The following is a 19,919-nucleotide window of genomic DNA, read 5'->3' on the forward strand; positions in this document are numbered from 1 at the left end:
CGGGCGGAGTCGGGACGTCACGCGGGGAGGGGGGGGAGCCCCGGGCGGAGTCGGGACGTCACGCGGGGAGGGGGGGAGCCCCGGGCGGAGTCGGGACGTCACGCGGGGGGGAGCGCCACGGGCCGGAGTCAGGACGTCACGCGCGGGAGGGGGGAGCGCCAGCACAGGGTGGAGAGAGTCGCCCCGGGGGAAATGGCTAGCCCGGGAGCCATGAGGAGCCGCCCACGGGGCAAGGGTTGCTGGAGCCCAGGGTGGGTGAAGAGGACACGCACACAGGCCACCAGTAGTAGCAGCAACCGGAGACACAGGATCCATTCGCCAAGTCGGTCTATTAAGGACAATGACAGCCATGTTCCTCATGACCGGAGAAGGGGATTGAGAGTGAAGCAAGGAAACCAGCCTGATCCGCACGGTGTGCACGTACGTACCCACGCACGCACACACGCACGCACACAGTTCCTGTGCCTCGGACACTGAGAGGCCCCGAGCGCACAGACAGCAGGCCTGCCTTCCGAGGCGCCGTTCCCCACTAGGAGGAAGCGGGGGAGGTGGTGGCCCTGCGGCCGGGAGAGTAAGGGAGGGGCCCGGACGCGCTGCGGAGCTGGAAAGCGGGCCAGAACTCCTGAACAGCAGGGCAGACGGCGAGGACACAGCCGCTGACTCGACGGCCCCCCGGACAAGGCGGACAAGGTCACGGAAACGCAGGGGCGCCCTGCTTCCGGGCTGGGTGCTTCTGTGCAGGGCGCGCCGGGGGCCTGGGTGGCACCGCCCCCCTCCCAATCCGGGCGCCCCTGCGGCCCTGACGTAGACCGTCCCCGTCTAGCATCGGTCAGGTGCTCAGGGGTGAGGTGAGGCGGGCCATTTGTTCTCAAGCAGTTTGCGGGTGGGGGCCAGGGGGCACGTCTCTGAGCTGCAGCCCATCCAAGCCAAGCTGGCCGCGCGCTGGGACACTGTGGTCCCCGCTGCCACCCACGGGACGCGCAGTCGGAGAAGCCCTTCCTTCCCAGACCAGGGGCGGCTCCCCTCGCCGGAGGCTGAGCGCCGAACCCCGACGGCACCAAACAGGAGCCCAGCAGGGGAGACCCGCGAGGACAGCGTGACACGCTCTGTCCGGACCTGAAAGTTCCCAAATGTGGCCGTACAACTTTAAACAACTGACCTGCTTCTAAATCTGCTTTTCTTCCAAAGATGCTTTTAACACTGTGTGAAACAATGAACTCTATTTGCTTTATTTGTTATAATTACAACCTAATTTTCTATCATCTTTCACTGCAGATGAACTCTACCTGTAGTACGGTAAAGCTTTCATGAGCTACCTGCAAACCCAGTCAGTACCAAAAATATGAATATTTGGACATTACTCTCAAGTTTCAAAACCTAAAGAAGAAAACGTTTAGAATTATCAAGTTTGTAACGGAGCGCACCTGTAAGAGCGAACTTCAGGCCGTGCGTTAACACGTTAACGGTGTATTTTCTCTCTCATTTATAAACAACTGAATGTCCGAAATAAACACGTTTGTATTTTATTTTAATATCTTTTTTCCTTGTAAGGGATTCAAGAATATTCTGTGAAACTTAAAGCTTATGTGGAGTATAAGCTTTTTCAATCAGAAAACCTTGATCAGGCTCCAACATGAAAAATTATACGTGCATCACTGCTATGAGTAGGAAATCAAAGTACGTATTTTGGTGTCAAGCATTTCAGTTATTTTTTACCCTAAAAGCTCCCTTGAAACCCACCTCCCAAAGAAGAGGGATAGGGCTGTGCCACTGGCCATGTCCGTCCCTTCTGAGCCCGTGTCGCCCAGGTTAGTGGGCCATTTGTCCACCACGCCTGTCCCTGCAGCAGCAGAGTGCTTCGCGGGAAGCTGCGTCTCAGGTCAGAAGTGAACAGGCAGGGACGACACAGAGGTGGGAACCAGGAAAGTAAAAGAAATGCATTTCTCACTTAAAACAATGAGCACAAATGCATATGTTATAGAAAGGACAAAAATAACTAGGAATAAGAAAAAAAATCTCCAGGAAATAAATTTCTTTCTTTAAAGTGAGGCCAAAGAAACATGGAATTTCAGGATTAAAACAGCTCTGGAGGGGCGCCTGGGTGGCTCGGTCGGTTAAGTGTCCAGCTTCCACTCAGGTCATGATCTCACAGTCTGTGGGTTCGAGCCCCACATCGGGCTCTGTGCTGACAGCTCAGAGCCTAGAGCTGCTTCGGATTCTGTGTCTCCCCTCCTCTCTCTGCCCCTCCCTTGCTTGTGCTCTGTCTCTGTGTCTGTCAATAATAAATAAAAACATAATAAAATAAAATAGCTCTGGAAACAACTGCTTCACCTAAAGCCAAGCTCCACGCACGACAGGGCCTGGGTCCCCACGTGCACAGGGTGCCTGCACACCTGAGGCCCGCCTGCTGTCCCCAAGGAGCCCGTGTGCCCTCCTGAGTGAAGCCCCTGTGTCCAGGAGCCGGAAGACAGCTGGGACACAGGCCTGGGGCTCCCCGACCCCCTGGGCGCCAGGGTGACATCAGAGGAGGTCACGCGTGGGAACAAGACCCAAGAGGGGAAAGCTCTCCTCACCGTGGTCCCCTGGGGAACCCCAGACAAGCAGAGGCCCCGGGGGCCCGGCCCAGCGACGCGGCTCCCAGCCAAGGAGAACAAAGCCAGACCACGGCAACCGCTGGCCCAGGCGCGGCCTCTCTGTCCTCTCCACGGTCCTTTCCCCTCCGACACCTTCCTGAGGCCTCACTGGTGCCTGTGCGAGTCTTCAGGCCTCTGCGAACCACACAGAACTCTCCAGCAGGCCCGGCCTCCCCGGCCTCCCCGGCCTCCCCGCACTCGCTGGGCGGCCGCCACCTCTGGAACTGCTCCCTGACCGTCCCGCAGCCGCACTGGGGGCCGCAAAACCTTGCCCACCTCTCAGGCTGATCCTTAGCCACTGACTTTTGTCCTGAGGCTACAACTCGAGCCCTCATAGCGCCACGGTGACTACGTGTCAACACGGGCACCTGCACTGAGCACCCAACTTTGTCTACAGACTTGGGCTGGGGAGTCAAACTCAAGACTTGTGTACACAGAGCAAATAGGACATTATCAGGCCCAAACTAAGTCTAAGAAAAGTGATAAATGTAATATGATACAAATGTCAAGTTGACGTTTTGAGTAAAAATAAAAACTTTACTCACGTTACCATTCACTGAGTAAACGTAAGCAACAGAAGCTGACAGCCATTCACTTCTGCAATCCAATTTTAAATCACACACGTATATATTTTCAGGTAAAGTACGCTGATACTTTATCCACATGATGACCTTTGTTTATGCAAAGAAGGCCTATTTATTCACGATGATCTTCACAAAGTTCACATACCTGTGACTTTTTAAGGGTTTCTAGACTGTTTTCACAATCTAGAATATATCCGCGGCACGTATCTGAAAATATTTCTAAGTGATATTGATAATTTGCTGGTGACAATTTAATTTTACATCCAGACTCTAAAATCCGCAGGCTGCATACTGCCAGACACTGCCCTACTTGGGAACATAAAACGATGACCTTATTTCCTAAAATAAACAATCACCTCACCCTTTCTGACTAAAGTGAGGGTCAGTGGTTCCCCAGCTTGGCCGCTGAAGTCATAGCACGTGTCCCTTTTGATTCCTTCGCAGCAATTTAAATGGAAACAATATTTCTGTTGTTTCCGATAATACTGGGACCACAAACTTCCAGACTAAAAATATGTTTTATCAGGTGCAGGATTTCAGCTTAGGAGGGATTCTAAAGAGCATTTTGCGGACAGGGTTCAAGTATTTGTGATGAAATTGCACCACCTAGTGACCACAGTAAGAAATCACCTAAAGATCTATTCAGATCGCCAAGCTAAGAGAATAAAACCGAAATCCCGACATTCAGGTAAGAATTCAGGCAACAGTCGTTCACTATATATGACTTACTGTACCTAAAATACAACATGTGCATGATGAGGTCATTTCATCCATCAAGAGTCATCTCAAGGGGCGCCTGGGGGGTTCGGTAGGTTGAGTGTCCAACTTTGGCTCAGGTCATGATTTTGTGGTTCCCCCCCCAGTTCATGGGTTCAAACCCCACATCGGGCTCTGCGCTGATGACACAGAGAGCCTGCTTGGGATTCTCAGTCTCCTTCTCTCTCTGTCCCTTCCTCCCTCTCCCCCCCCCCAAAAAAATAAACATTAAAAAAAAAAAAAGAGTCATGTCAAGATACACGTTCCCAAAGAAATGCTTCTTGCGGATCACTATCCATGATCTCTATAGCCAGCGGGTTGCTACATTAGCCCCTCATTACTACTTTCACCGAGAAGGGCAGTAAAATACATACATTCACATCAAAGGAAACACAGACACCAAGTTCACATGTGAACTGATATATGACCTCCAAAAGATGCAGTTTGCGTGGCCAAGAAAAGTGAAGAGAGAGGGGCGCCTGGGGGGCTCAGGTCACGGTCACGGGTTGTGAGTTCGAGCCCTGCTGTCTGTGCTGACAGCTCAGAGCCCGGAGCCTGCCCCGGGGTCTGTGTCTCCCTCTCTCTCTCTGCCTCTCCCCCTCCCCCCTCATGCAAGGGCATGCACGCTCTCTCAAAAATAAACATGAAAAAAAAATTTTTTAGAAAGATGAAGAGAGTGAAATCACAAAAACTTTGAATGAACTAAAAAAGAAATCCACGAAGAGAAATACTCTATTTCAAAATAAAGAATTTGAATGAGAGGTGCCTGGGTGGCTCAGTCAGTTAAGTGTCTGATTCTTGATTGTGGCTCAGGTCAGGATCTCATGGTTCATGAGTTCAAGCCCCACACTGGGCTCAGGGCTGGTGGCAAAGAGCCTCTTGGATTCTCTCTCTCTCTCTCTCTCTCTCTCCCTCTCTCTCCCCTGGCTCTCACTCAAATTGTCTGTTGCTCTCAAAATCAATAAATTTAAAAAAATAATTTGAATGAAAAGAAAAATCATCTAAAGTTGACATTCGATTAGAACAGACACAACAGGGAGAAACCTGAGAGAGAAGGTAGAAGGAAACAGAAAAGCAGGACGCGGGAAGAACCCTGAACAAATCCTCCCTCAGAGTGAGGGAGCCGAGTCTGAATGGCCGGATATCACTCTCAGGCATCTTATTTATGAAGTTCAAAAAGCAAGTATTTTTAAAGCATAAGAAACACTAATAAAACTGCTTTTCTGGTTGTTTTTCAAAAACTTCTTCATAAATGTGAAAGGAAAAAAATGCTGGCATGGGCCAGTATCTTACTATTAACAAAGTTTATATTTCCTCTTGAAAAGAGAACAAGTCGGTCAGGATAATGAAGAAAATGCCCAAAGCGGCCTGATCCGCATATTTATTCTAGAACGTATTATTCAAGTCCATTAGTACCATAAGAAATAGCTTCCCTTCCAGCGCAACTTCAAAGACGGGCTGGAGACATGGCTCGACTACAAGCATTAATTTCCTCAGCACTGCAAACACAAGCCTCCGTCCAAAAAAAAATACAAAGCACCAAGACTAAAGGCACACTACAGTTTACGCAGAAAGCAGAGAAAACATCTACTCTCTGATTTTTGAGTGAGAGAGAAGACGAGCAACTACTATTATGACTACTGCGTATAAACTGGTAATGGCAACAGGCAGATGCGGCCGACACATCCTGAACGTCTGTTCTCACAGCCGCCTGTCTGCAAAACCAGGCGCACTGGAGTCTGGATCCGAAGCGCAGAGGGCAGACGCCCCTTGCAAGCTCTCTGGGACACCCGTGAAAACTGCCCTCAGACACGGCCCCAGAGAAAGGCTCAGCTCCAAATAGTCGATATTACACAGACCATGGTCTTTGAATGTGAAATTGTATTAGAAAGTGTCAATAAAAAGACTTTTTAAAAACCCTTATGTTTCAAAGCTATAGAATAGCTTCCTGAACAGCCCACATGATAAAAAAATAAATAAAGCATTTCATATTCAAATTAAAGGAATTTATTAAAAATTCAAGATAAACCATGCTTAAAACAAAATGTATAGCCTTAAATATATTTGTTTAAAATGACACAAACTCAGGGGCACCTGGGTGACTCAGTCAGTTAAGTGTCTGACTTCGGCTCAGGTCATGATCTCATGATTCGTGAGCTCAAGCCCCACATTGGGCTACACACAGACACAATGAAGCCTGCTTGGGATTCTCTCTCTCCCTCCCTCTCTGCCCCAAACCTGCTCAAGTGCTCTTATTCTCTCTCTCTCTCAAAATAAATAAACCTAAAATAGATGAATTAATTAATTTAAAAAATGGCAAAGACTCGGGCACCTGGGTGGTTCAGTCGGTTAAGCGTCTGACTCTTAATTTCGGCACAGGTCATGATCCCAGGGTTGTGGGATCGAGCCCCGAGTCAGGCTCTGCACTGAACATGGAGCCTGCTTAGGATTCTCTCTCCCGCTCCCTCTGCCCCTCTCCCCAACTGATGCGATCTCTCTCTCTCTCTCTAAAAAAAATAAGTAAAATAAAATAATAACTAAAAATAAAAGAGCTATGTATTTTACACAAGGACTAAAAATGTAAGTAACCAAAGAAATTAAAAGGAAAATTAAAGAATAGAAATCAATGAAATGAAAACCAAAGTGTATATCTACAAAACCAAAAGTTGATTCTTTGCTGGAGGGTGTCGATTTCAATCACTTCTTTAAAGTCTCAAGGTAAAAAGACACAAAATTTTTGGAAGGAAAGGAAACTTATAACCGCAGATGTATTTTTAAAATCATAAAGGCACAGTTGAAACATCTTTATGCCACGACTCTGTAAACCGAGAACGAAATAGCTCCCGGAGAAAGGCTTGAGAAGGCACAGCCGGCGGCCGCGGGGTTCTGCTGCCCCCCGCCCCCCGCCCCCAGCACAGCCCGCCTGTGGGAGACGCTGGTTCCAGAAACCCTCGGCCCAAGCCAGGCAGCGGCCTCCTCCGCTGACCCGTGTGCCTTGCAAATATCATTTTCTGAGCACGCCAGGCAGGGAGAAAATTTGGCAAATTCTAGTGTACGTGGAAACCCTGATTTTTAGCTTAGCACACAGATTCCTGGAATAAAGATTTCACTTCACGGCCCCTTAGTGACAAAGATCTGGCCAGTGTCACAGAAGCGGTGCGCGCAGCTTCCAAGAGTCTGGAAGGAAAGGGACATGCTTTTCTCCTCCCCTCCCCTCCTTCCTGCTGACTGGCAGGCAATCCTGGCTGGACCTGGCTCAGCCACCTTGGCCCGTGAGGTGCCCTGACGCACGGGGGTCACACATGCGGAGGAATGAGGCAGGAGGTGCCTGGGCCACAGCTACCTCCAGACTGACTCAGGAGCTAAAGTACCTTCCACCTCACTGAAGCCACAAGAGCTTTTGATCGCTCCTTCACTCACAGGTCAACCTAATCCTAACTGATTCAAATATGAATTACCCACAGAAACTCAAAAAGAAAATAGGAAAGCGGAATATACTCACTCAAGAAATGGACTTGGTAAATCAAAAATAAAGGATTTGTTCAAGAGAACAGAAAAGTTACCAATGCTAAGACTTCACTACTAAGAAAAGACCAAGAGAGGGAACCAGCAGTGAAGACAGAATGATCAGCCATTAAGGAAATGTAAATTAAATCACAAAAGCTTAGAAAGCCTGGCCATCCTGAGTGCTGATGAGAGGGGGCCTGGGGAAGCCAGAATTCTCTGCTGTGGTAGAAACGTAAATGGTACAACCACTTCGGAAAACAGCCGGGCAGTTTCTCAAAAAGGTAAAAATACGTTTACCACGTGAGCCAGCAATCTTACTCCTAGGTATTCGCCCAAAGGAACAAAAGTATGTGTCCACACAGAGGCTCGCACGCATGTGAATGGGGTGCTCTTCACCTGACAAAGGGACACACCCACTGGGGGGGTGTATCGTGGACGTACCCACACAATCACAGTGGGTGTATCCCACGACCCAGCATGCTGAAAAATGGATAGATCTCCAAGTCACAAGATGGCTGAAAGGAGCCACGTGACCCCACCGATCTACGGCTCTGGGAGTCACACAGAGTGACCAGAGGCAGAGAGAGGAGCAGGTGGCGGGTCCTGGTGGGAAGGCCCGGGGAGAGGCAGCTGGAAGGGGTTCCGAAGGGCACGGGCCACTGTGGAGGGCGATGCACACGTTCACCGTCCTGACTGTGGAGGGCAGAGACACGTGAAAACAGGCGCATTCCATCGGCAGAGTTGATCGGCACAACCACCTTGGCGAATAAGCTGGTATGTGGTGAACTCGAAGCTCTGTGCACGCTCAGCAGCTCTGGGCCTGGGCACACGCACTAGGGCAGGGCCGCACACTCCAGCCATGGGCTGGGTCCTACTGTTGTGAATAAAGTTTTATTGGAACAGAGCCGCACATATGGTTTCCTGAGGTCCTCGCTAGGGCTGCTTCAGGCTATCAGCAGAGCTGAGAAGTTGCAACAGATTGTAGGGCTCATAAGCCTAAAATATTTGCTACGTGGCCCTTTGCAGAGAACATGTGCTGACTCGTGGTCTCAGAGACACTGGCTCCCGTCTGCCAGGAGACACAGAGGTGTGTTCACAACAATGGAAGGCGGAGTCAACCCGATGTCCACCAATAAAGGAGTTAATAGATGATGGAATACTAGTTATCAGTTAAGATGTATAAGCTAGATCCACAGGTATCAAAACAGAGAGGGTATGAAAAGCACAGCGCAGCCTGGAGGAAACCCACGAGGCGGCGGGAACGGCTGACAAAGCGCAGCTCCCACAGGCTCATCCCTGAGGCCACCCCGGGACGACGGGACTGGGGCGAAGGCAGACAGGACATCAGCCTTTCCTGTGTATTTTCATTTTTTATTTAAAAAACTCTAAGAGGTTTTTGGAAGACCAGCCAGTGAAATGTTAACCTGATGTTTATCAACACACGAAAGAAAACTGAGCAGCTGGCTTTTTCGCTGCCTGTCTGTGATACACAGACTTTGAAACGCTTACTAAACTGTACGTTTTGGGGGCGCCTGGGGGGCTCAGTCGGTTAAGCGTCCGACTTCGGCTCAGGCCATGGTCTCACTGTTCATGGGTTCGAGCCCCGTGTCGGGCTCTGTGCTGACGGCTCAGAGCCTGGAGCTGCTTCAGATTCTGTGTCTCCCTCTCTCTCTGCCCCTCCCCACCTTGTACTCTGTCTCTGTCTTTCAAAAAATAAACAAAAATAAGAAGAAAATAAATACTCTGTACTTTTTACTCTTCTGAGAGAAAGCAAGCTCATGTGCACACAGGAGCAGGGCCGGGGCAGAGGGTCCCAAGCAGGCTTCGCGCCCGGCGCACAGCCCAGCAGGGGCTCCGCCCGCAACCTGAGATCAGAACCTGAGCCGCAATCACGTACACTCAACACCACCCAGGCGCCCCGCACTGACTGTGCTTTTTTAAAGCAGCCAATGTTCACCCAACAGGGACGTCTGTTTCCTTTTATCTTCTGAGGTCAAAACGCCTGCTCTGCCATGGGCCCTTGCAGGGGAGTCTGAGGCACAGGCCCAGCGTGCTCTGCGTGAAAAGCATGGCTAGGAAACTGGAACCAAGTGAGGCTTCAGAGGTCACCTACAGGGACAGCCTGGAGGGACACACTCCAGTCCCAGGGACACTGCCAGGGGCAGCAGGCATAGGGCCAGGACACATTCCGGTTCCACAGCAACGGGGGTGGGCAGCGGCCGAGCCAGGGCTGGGGCCGCCCAGCGACGCCTCAGCAGCATTACCCCCGTGTCGGCCGGGGGCCTCGAATGTCACTCTCAACTAGTCTCCTCACTGGCGGCTCCAGGCCACGTCTTCATGACAAACAAGGACACTTTAGGCAGAATTATCTGTGTGTGTGTTTATGTGTGTAAAACTTACTGGAATTGTTCACTGCCAGTAAAACTATCCAAAAAATGCCTTTTTGTTAAAAAAGCAGTAAGTGAAGCTACACTCTGATGTTTAAAGGGACTGTAAGAGAAACCCAGCCGTCGCTGGGGGCACCAGGCTTGCAGGCAGGCACCCCAGGGTCACACGCCCCGGGGCGGTGGCTGGCGGGAAGCCGTGGGTCCCAACAAAAGCACGTCCCACGGGTAAGCAAGGCGGCTGGGAGGCCCATCCTAACGGCGGGTAGACTGAAAAGCCAGACTGGAAGCTCCCAGGCTCTTCCACCACGAGCCAGGGCCCGGCGGCCAGCCCCCCACCTCTGTAAGCAGGGAGAGAGGACGCACGAGGCAGGAAGGGGACGGCCACGGAGCCGGAGCAGAACAGAGCCTTGGCCTTGACTCCCGAGCCCCCAGGGCAGGCCGTGGCCCCACCCATGACACACTGGAGGGGCCCCAAAATTTCTATCCTCCCAACAGGGGGGGAGGTGTGGGGGGACCTTCGAAGTGTACGTGCGGCATCTGCAGAAAGCCCCCCTTACCTTCTCTCCGGGTCTGGGCAGCTGCTGCAGCTTCTCGTAGTCTTTCTTGGTCTCCAGAATTTTTTTCACAAGCCCTCCTGTTGAGAATCAGTGGTTTTATGTCATTGTCCGCCCTGAGGAGCTCGTCTGTTCTAAGTGGGGAGGGGGTGGGAAGAACGCTAGTTCCTAGTTCTTCCTCTTTCTATACCGAAAACAGGCTTCAGATCATCTTTATTTGGTACAAGAGAGTCCGCGATACACTGATAAGTAGCCGGCGGTGGACATTAACCATGAAACTTCAGTGTGTCCCCACTAGGTATTTATCCAAAGGATACAGGAGTGCCCAACGTTTACAGCAGCGCTCGGCAACAGCCAGACCATGGAAAGCCCAAATGTCCATCGACTGATGAATGGATAAAGAAGATGTGGTTTATCTATACAACAGAATATTACTCAGTGATCAAAAGAAATGAAATCTTGCCATTTGCAATGATGTGGATGGAACTAGAGGGTATTAGGCTGAGTGAAGTAAGTCAGCCAGAGAAAGACAAACATCGTACGATCTCACTCGCATGTGGAGTTTAAGAAACACAACAGATGAACGTAGGGGAAGGGAAGCAAAAATACGATAAAAACAGAGAGGGAGACAAACCATAAGAGACTGTTAAATACTGGGGACACACTGGGGGTTGACGGAGGGGCAGTGGGGGGGAGGGGCTAGATGGGGGATGGGCATTAGGCGAGCGCTTGGTAGGACGAGCCCTGGGTATCGTATGTAAGGGATGAATCACTGAAAGCCCCTCCTGATACTGACGCTATAATATATGTTAACCAACTGGAATGTAAATAAAAACTTAAAACAAAAACGAAACAAAGAAAAGAGCGCGGGGGGCACGGAGGTCAGCAGCAGGCAGGGGCTTAGGGGAAACAAGACGCGCCGATGTGATGGGAACAAGGCGTTCCTTAGGAGACTCTCCTCGCTTCCGCAAATGTTTGAAGCTGAAGACATTTGGGAAAAGAACAAATATGACAAACATCATCGATTCGGGAATGACCCCGGAGGCCGAACCTCTCATCTAACCCCACGCCGCGCTCGAGGCTGCGACAGTGAGCCCGGGGCCCCTGGGCTGTAGGCCACGAGCCCAGGGGGAGCCCACCCGCGCTTCCCCACTGATGCTCCTCAGACCTGACGGAGCCGGCGGCGCAGGGCTCAAGGGCGCGAGCACCCCTGCGCAGGGCTGCGCGCGCCCAGCACTCACCGTGTCTCTCCTCTTCGTCCACACCTACCGCTGGCACCTGGGCAGGAAAGGAAGGTAGAAAAAGCTGATTCTCGAAATCCCGCCTCCACAGATCATCCCCGCGCAACGACAAAATTAAGGAAGGCAGACGTCTAACTGAAAGGTGAGAGGGACGTCTGGGCTCCGTGAACCCGAATGCTGGAGCGTGGACTCCAGTGCCGTCCAAGTGCAACTGCAAACACACGCCCCCCTTAACTCACCATTTCGAGTCCGGGCATCTCAGGCAGCTGCGGGGCGGCCTCCACCACAAACTGGTCGTCCTCCTCGCTGTCGGAGTTCTGCGTGTCCACAATCACGCTGGCCACGGCCTCACCACTCCCTGTCCTAGAGCCCAAGAAACCCCATCAGGCCGCCCGCCCCCTGCCCCCCGGGCTCCGAGGGAGGAGCTTCACCACCAACCGCCTCCAGAACAGCACAGAACGCAGGCGGCTGCGTGAGGCCCGCCAGGCCCGGGCCCCTGAGAGTCCTGCCCTCAGTTCTCCTGCCCCCACTCATGGTGGAGGGACCCGGAGCCTCGCCCCTCCCCTGGCTGCACTCTCTGAACACCAGCCCTCCACCTGCAGCCCCGCCCCTGGAGGGCCCTGTTCTCCCGAGTCGCAAACACGAGGGCAGGGGGCAATGTGGCCGCAGACCCCCGCTCCTGGGTCTCTCCCGGAGCACAGTGGCCTCCCCCGGCCCCATGTACCCGGGCCCTGCTCCCTGCCCAGCACCCCTCTCCACCGAGTCCTGCCGTCGCCCGGGGTCAGCAGTACGTGCCCAGTGCACACACACACATGCCTGTAATCCCCCACCCCACGGCCACAGCGCGTGCCCAGTGCACACACACGTGCCCGTACCTCCCTGCCCCACGGACACAGCGCGCATGCCCAGTGCACACCCTTCCCTTGCTGGCAGTGTGCAAGGCCGCGGGGGACATGTGCTCGGGCGTGAGCTCTTGAAACCGAACACGTTTCCCTCAAACACCCTCAGCTCCGGTACCAGCCCCTTCAGCCCTCACAAGCATCGTCCTGCCCGCGCCCCCGGCTGGGCCAGCCACGCTTCGCCCCGTCCTCCCCCACCCTCCCTCAGCAGGCGGCCCTCCCCGTCCTCACCCCGCCTCAAGCGGCAGAGGCCTCACCTGTCTGCCGCCAGCGCCTCCGCACTGTCCTGGTGCTTCACCCGGGGGGGCGCTGGCCTCGCGCTCCCAGGCCGAGGGAGTCTTCTAGACCCAGAGGATGCAAAACCGAGAAACGGATATCACACACTTGCACATTTCAAAGTGGACGAGAAAACCCAGGTCAGTGTCGTCGCGAACTCCCCCCGCCCCCGTCAACATGCCAGTCAGGACGCCGTCTGCAGCCTATTAAGAACATTCCGTGAACCTGACAAGCTTAAAGCGTCCATCTTTGGATCTCATGTTTTCATTCATTTTAAGGCCCCAAAAGTAATCAAAACATAATTTACCATAATTATGAGTTTCCCTAAATCTTTAAAATGCCGTGTGTGCAGTGACTTATACCCAGAATGTGAAAGTTACACAATTGGTTCTCGCTCTCTGTACGGGCACCTCCTCTTAGTCAAGCTCGAGCACTGGGGGGAGCACTGGGGGGAGCACAGGGGGGGCACCGGGGGGGAGCATTGAGGGGAGCACTGGGGGGAGCATGGAGGGGGCACCAGGGGGGAGCACCGGGGGAGCACCGGGGGGGCAGGAGGGGCAGGAGGGGTAGCGCGTGGGGCAGACCTGACTCCGGCCGGAAGCTCGCTGGGCAGCTCGGGTCTCTCCTGGACAGAAGGCCCGACTTCTCCTTCTGAGCCGGGACGATCGCGGCAGCCATTCACAGGGAAAGAAACACAAATAGGTAAGTGCTTGAAAACACAGCAGGCGGGTAAGCGCAAATACACATGAACTTTATTCGTCTATCATTTTAACAAAGACAGAAGAGGCGTTTCCGATCTAGATTTGGTGAAGATCTGGGCGATGGGTGCGCTCGGGCCCTGGAAAGACAAATGGGTTCCATTTCTTCCCAAAGGTAGGTGGATCCGGTCAGCTACAACCTGAGAAGGCTGGACGGCATAACCGGTGGTGTTGAGATGGTCACCTGTCACCACAATTAGTGAGGATTAGTGACGGGGGGGGGGGGGGGTGTAACTCCAGCCGCAGGCCACACCCTCCGCACAGAATGACGACATCATCATCCTAACACGGAACTGAGAACAGCAACGGGCGTATCTCATCACCACACACACACACACACACACACACACACACACACGACGGGGATTTCTGCAGGACATTTACATTAGAAACCGTGCTTTTTGTTTCCTTCTTCATATTTTTCTGCATTTAAACAGCTTCCTACTTTGGATTAAACACCAAATTGTTTTTAAAATCTGAATAAAGCTTCCCTTTGATGACAAGATTTAATCAGCAAGTAACAAACTATAACTACAAAGGGTAAGCAATTAAATTAAATTCACTCCACTATTTAAAATAAAAAGGTTTTAAATTAGAAAATAGAACAAATCAGAATTTGAACTTAGAAATGTATTTTTTACTCTTGAAAGAATCCTGAAATGCATTCTTCTGGAACATAAGATGCGTAAATTAAATCTTAAAGTGGTACACTTATATTTCCTTAATGAACTTGAGAGTACGTGTTCGTACTTACACACACACACAGTTTCACAATTTGTACCAAACACACTTACTTCAGGCCATTCCTTACCTGCCTCGCTAGCGGAGTCACCTAAAAAAAAAAAAAAAAAGGCACATCAGAAAACCGACTTTTGTTTCAGTAAAGCTCGGTATGTGAAAGAGCATGGCCAGGGAAAGATACAAACTAAGTAACCCGGCCTCGTGCGGGAAAACACGGCCCTCCCTCAGGGCCTCTCCTAGCCTCCCGCTGTGATCACAGATCACAAAGATCAGAGAACAAACAAGACAGGAAACTCTGAAGCATAAATGTTATTAATGAAAAGAGGAAACGGATAAGAGAATGGATCACACGCACAAATCAAATAAATAGGCAACAGCTGATTCGCCCAGGGAGCCGCGGGCAGACCGACTGGGACGCGAGGGACGAGAGGGGTGACCTGGAAAACAAGGCTCCGGGCACTTTCACGAGTGGACAGGACAGAGCGACGGGCCCGCGGAGCTCACCAGCAGGGTGCTTCCACGGCCCCTGAACGACAGGGAACTTCTCAGGATCCCCAGGGGCTACCTTCTTCCTTGAGGGCTGCTTCTGGGGACAAGGGTGGCCTACGCGGCCACAAGCGCATGAGCGGGAGCAGGGCAGGGGTGGGGCGGGGAGGACCCAAAGGCGCAGGAGGACAGTCTCTGTGCGACACACTTAAAATGCGTGACCGCGCTTCCAGAAGCACCGAGCTGTGCGGGTCCAAGTCAGTGCCAGGGACCTGGGAGAGGCCACCAGCTGCTGCCACGCAGCCCTCGTCACCTCCAGCTGCATCTGCACATGGGGACCCTCCCCACGCACAAGGACCAGGCCCAGGTCGCCTGGGAGCGCACACCCCCACTGGGTGAAGAGCACTCCTCGGACACCTTAGCCTGCCCACTGAGACGGCCTGAGAACGTTCTGGGCACTGGTCAAAGAGCCATGTGAGGGGGGCCCCAAAGAAGGTGGCTATAGGGACAGGAGGGGCCCAGCCTCCGGGGTAACGGGAACCAGGGGCCCACAGGCCCGCGCATGTGGAACACAGGAGCCCTGGGGGTCACGCGGCCGAGGACGCGCCCAGCGCCGAGCCTGAGGCAGCGTGGGTAGTGGTGAGGAGGCGCCTAGAAATGGCGCTTCCAGACAGCGCCACTGAAGGACAGGGCGATAGCAATGGGGGGCTTGGGCTCGACCCCGGGACCACAGCAGGTAGCAGCAGACCCCTCCTCGATGCCATGCCGCCCAGACTCACCTGGTCAAGCCCAGCATGTGATAGCCGCTGTGCGGCCCGGACCCCGGGCCCCTGACCCCTAAGCTCTCTCCAAAACTCACACCACCAGGATGAGATAGACCGTGGATTGACATGAGGTTACTGGATCTCAAGGCCGACGCCCAGACGGCGAGGGCAAGGCAGCCTCCTCACCCCTTCACAGGAGAGTCCCCCACCCCTCGGCGAGGGCTCAGGCCTCAGGGGTGCGTGGGTCTTGTCCGGACCCTTCCCCAGCTCTGCCTCTTTCCCCGGCCACGCACACCCCATCCAGGCACAGACCCTGCCCGGGGCACCCTGGAACCTGCCCGTCCCCCCACCGCCCATAAGGCCCAGGCTGCTCCCTCCAGGACCAACATGACCTACGTGTGATTAAGCCACTCATCCCAACTCTCATGGGGCCTGTGCTGCCCCGTGGCCCCCATGCCCCGGCCAGCAACCCTGGTGAATAAGCCGACGAGTGTCACCCGGCCCATGAAGCACCACCTGCTCCCCCATGAGGCACAGGCACCCCTCCGGGCCTGACACGTGGCCGACAAATGCCAAAACCACCTTTCACCACGGTTTTTCTTAAATGCTGAGAAAAATCAAACCCAAAGCAGAATCTCACCGAGGTACAACTTAAGACACCCCAATGACAGGACAGGCAGAAAGGTCGGGTCAGGACGGTGTCCCGAGCTGTTTAATAGTCCTCTTTGAACATGAACCGTGCGTGGTGTGCGGCTGGGCGGGCGGGGCTCCCAGCAGTGACTCTGAAGTTTGGTTCAGGTCATTCCCGACACCGCCTGGGCTCCGCCACGTTACCCCAGAAAGGACGCTGGTCCCAACAGAGGCTGATGCCCCCACCCAGTGACCAGCCTGCCCTGGTCCAGCTGATGTAAAAAGGCGACCGTGGGTCCCTCACCACATCCAGTCCTGATGAAGAACCAGGGACTGGACTCGTGTGGGTCAAAAAGCCAAGGGGACCCTGCGGCTCTGGCCACCGCCCCCTGGCAGAGAGAGGAGCCCCGTCTCCCTCACCAAGAAGAGAAAGGAGTGAGGAGAGGGCAGCCCTCTTACCTTTCTGCTTCACTGCTGGCTCTGGCTCAACATTCTCACGCCACAGACTAGCTGAATTCTCGTCTGAAGCACTAGCTGAGTTAGTATTAGCTTCTTTCGTTCCTGACATAAAACAGTTTAAAATGGGTCACGAAGATGCACACCGCAGGCGGGTCCCCTACAGCTCCAGGACTTATCTCCGCTTTCCCACCCTGCAAGCCCACAGAACACCCACCGAAGGCAGCTGTTGAGAACTCACACCAAGAATGTTCCTGTCGGTGCGGCTGTGGGCTTAGGAGAGGGAAGGGGGGCCTGGCCTGTGAGCAAACCCCAGGCCCACTCAGCCCAGGCAGAGGCCTGGGGTCCCCACAGCCAAAGCCAACTAGCCCCTCCACCCCCATTTCCAGAACCTTCCTGACACCACCTTGTCTCCACCCGCCTCCCCACTGCAGCCAGGCCCAGCTGAGAAGCTGCAAATAGGTGGCAATTTCAGGAAAGCAGGCCGTGCACTTCCGGCACAGTGCAAAGCCCTAGATATACCGAAAGTTCCCAAACACTTGTGTACTGATTACTGGCTAACATACCAATGTCTAAAAGTAGAAAAAATATCAAATACCCGAGAAATAAAACATTTTTATATTAAAAATAAGGGGGCGGGGGGCACAGGGAGCTGCTGAAGGAGCAGAGTTTTAACTGTGGCAGGGCCAGGGTAGAAAACTAACCCACCGCTACAGGAGCTCACTCTCTAAAATGAAACCAGGAGACAAAAATAAAATTAGAAAAATATTCCCTTTCCTAAAACACAACCTTACAATTTCTTTAAAGTATTCGAGTAAACAGTTTATATCAGCATCAAACTATCATTAACTATCAAAGACCTGATTTTATATCATAGAACTATGAACAATAGAAGACATGTAATTTTCTAAGGAGAATTTTTCAATCTATAAAAATGCTTTAAACAGCCTGATTCAAGTGACTAAGTGTTTATAATCTATAAGAGAAAAAAAAGAATCATTATGATATACTAAACTCTAAAACAAAGCTAAACTTAAACATAAGCTGGACAGCTGTAGACTATTTTAAAAGAAAACACAATAGGTTGTCCTGCTTTATGTGAAAGTGTCAAAAATTTCCTACCTTATACAAAACCCACCAACCGTAAGTGACTTCCAAACGCAATACCTTCTGTCTGTATCTTGAGGGGATCAATGACACTTTGCACCATTTTATCTCCTCCAAGCCCTGGTGGCATTCTTTTTTTTTTTTTGAGGAGCCTATGATGGGTGTTTTAACATTTCTTATAGTATTCTTTTTTCTTTAATGTTTATTTATTTTTGAGAGAGATAGAGACACAGAACATGAGCAGGGGAGGGGCAGAGAGAGAGGGAGACACAGAATCCAAAGCAGGCTCCAGGCTCCGAGCTGTCAGCACAGAGCCTGTCACGGGGCTCAAACTCATGAACCGCGAGACCATGACCTGAGCTGAAGCTGGATGCTCAACCAACTGAGCCACCCGGGTGTCCCTTTCATAGGATTCCTAAGTAAGCTTTATCAAACCCCCAATGTACACAAACAGAACAGACTATACATTAATAATAAATATCACCATCAATCCTTAATCACAGATTACCCAGTCTGCCAAATAACAGCTTAAAAAAAAAACCATCGCACCCATAAAAAATAAAAATGATTATGAACTGGCCGATCGGTGCATCAGCACCCTCTGTTGTCTGAATTAGCGGTCAGGAATGACACCCGTGGGCTGGGGGGCTGGGCGTCCTGACTCCTAAGCTCCAGTGCCCCCAAGCGCTGCACCTCAAGCAGCTCCTGCCCTCTTGAGCCACGGGTCGCCCCAGCCTACTACGGTACTACCTACCGGGTGCGGACAAGGCGGGGTGCCGAGCCTGAACCAGCGCCTGGGCTCACCACCCCCGAAACTCAGCAGAGGCGCGGCCCCAACACAGCCCCCAACACGGCCGCACGCAGCCCCCTGCCCCAGCTGCCAAAGGGCCGTGCAAACTGCAGCAGCGCAGAGCTGCTGACCACGCCCACGTGTACATGCAACCAGGGCTTCCAGGGAGGGGCTCTGCCCTGCTGGCCAGCAGGCCGAGCATCCTATTATGGGACGCAGAGTCACGGGGTGTGTCCAGATGGGACAGGAGGCGGGGACGCAGCTTCACTTGTGCAGGGGTCAGGGCGAAGCAAGACGTTCCACCCAACCCTGAGGAGGACTTCACGTCAAGCAGAAGTCTGGGGAGAAGGGGAGGGAAGGAGTGTCCTAAGTTAAATGACACCACAAAGAAATGAGACAATCCAGAAGGTGGATCATTCCACAACACGTGCAACCTCCTCTCTTCAAAAGTCAGTGTGCTGGGGGGCGCCGGGGGGCTCAGTCGGTGGGGCGTCCCACTTCTGCTCAGATCATGATCTTGAGGTTCGGGGTTCGTGGGTTCGGCCGCATCAGGCTCTGTGCTGCCAGGGCTGGAGCTGCTTTGGATTCTGTGTCTCCCTCCCTCTCTACCCCTCCCCCACTAGGGCTCTGTGTGTGTCTCTCTCTCAAAGATAAACATTAAAAAAGTCAGTGTGCTGAATGAAAGGACCAGCCAGGGTGCAAGGGGGGAAGGGGCTGTTATTTAAATGAGATTTGAATGATTTAAAAAGACAAAAAGAATAAAAAACATATAGTGTATTAATCTTAATGGGATCCTGGTTTTTAAAAAATAACATTTTTGAGATGAGAACACAGCCTGGATTTAGATACCACTGGGGGATGGTATCTGCTACGTACAATAAGAATCCTGTGGCTATGTTGAAGCGGTCTTTTTTTTTTTTTTTAGCTGTATGTTAAAGTATTTACAGGTAAATGTTAGAATGGTTTTAATATACTTTGAAACAGTTCAGAAACTACGTCACTAAAGATGAAGCAAAAATGACAAAATATTAGAACATTAGACAAAATGTTATCCATGTGAGAAGTAGGTGTTAAATCATTCTGCTCTACATTTTAATGTTTATTTATTTTTGAGAGAGACAGAGAGAGCAAGCGAGCATGAGCAGGGGAGGGGCAGAGAGACAGGGAGACACAGAATCTGAAGCAGCTCCAGGCTCTGAGCTGTCAGCACAGAGCCTGACGCGGGGCTCAAACCCACAAACTGTGAAATCATGACCTGAGCCGCAGTCAGACGCTTAACCGACTGAGCCCCCCAGGCGCCCCGACTCTGCATTATAATAAAAGATTTTACACAATAGGGCAACAGGACAT

At 52.3% G+C, this 19,919-nt stretch overlaps 1 protein-coding gene across 1 annotated transcript in view; it reads right to left on the bottom strand.

Annotated features, from left to right (window-relative positions):
• The window catches only part of TRAF3IP1 (TRAF3 interacting protein 1), a 54,863-nt gene that overhangs the window by 17,578 nt on the left and 17,366 nt on the right, over nucleotides 1-19,919 (bottom strand). Inside the window, 7 exon segments of the mRNA XM_039228644.1 lie at nucleotides 10,425-10,501; nucleotides 11,663-11,699; nucleotides 11,902-12,025; nucleotides 12,819-12,902; nucleotides 13,422-13,488; nucleotides 14,407-14,427; nucleotides 16,676-16,777. Coding sequence (XP_039084575.1) covers nucleotides 10,425-10,501; nucleotides 11,663-11,699; nucleotides 11,902-12,025; nucleotides 12,819-12,902; nucleotides 13,422-13,488; nucleotides 14,407-14,427; nucleotides 16,676-16,777 — 512 coding nt within the window.

This window comes from Hyaena hyaena, unplaced genomic scaffold, assembly GCF_003009895.1.
Source record: "Hyaena hyaena isolate Hyena2069 unplaced genomic scaffold, ASM300989v1 scaffold_31, whole genome shotgun sequence".
Lineage (NCBI taxonomy): Eukaryota > Metazoa > Chordata > Mammalia > Carnivora > Hyaenidae > Hyaena > Hyaena hyaena.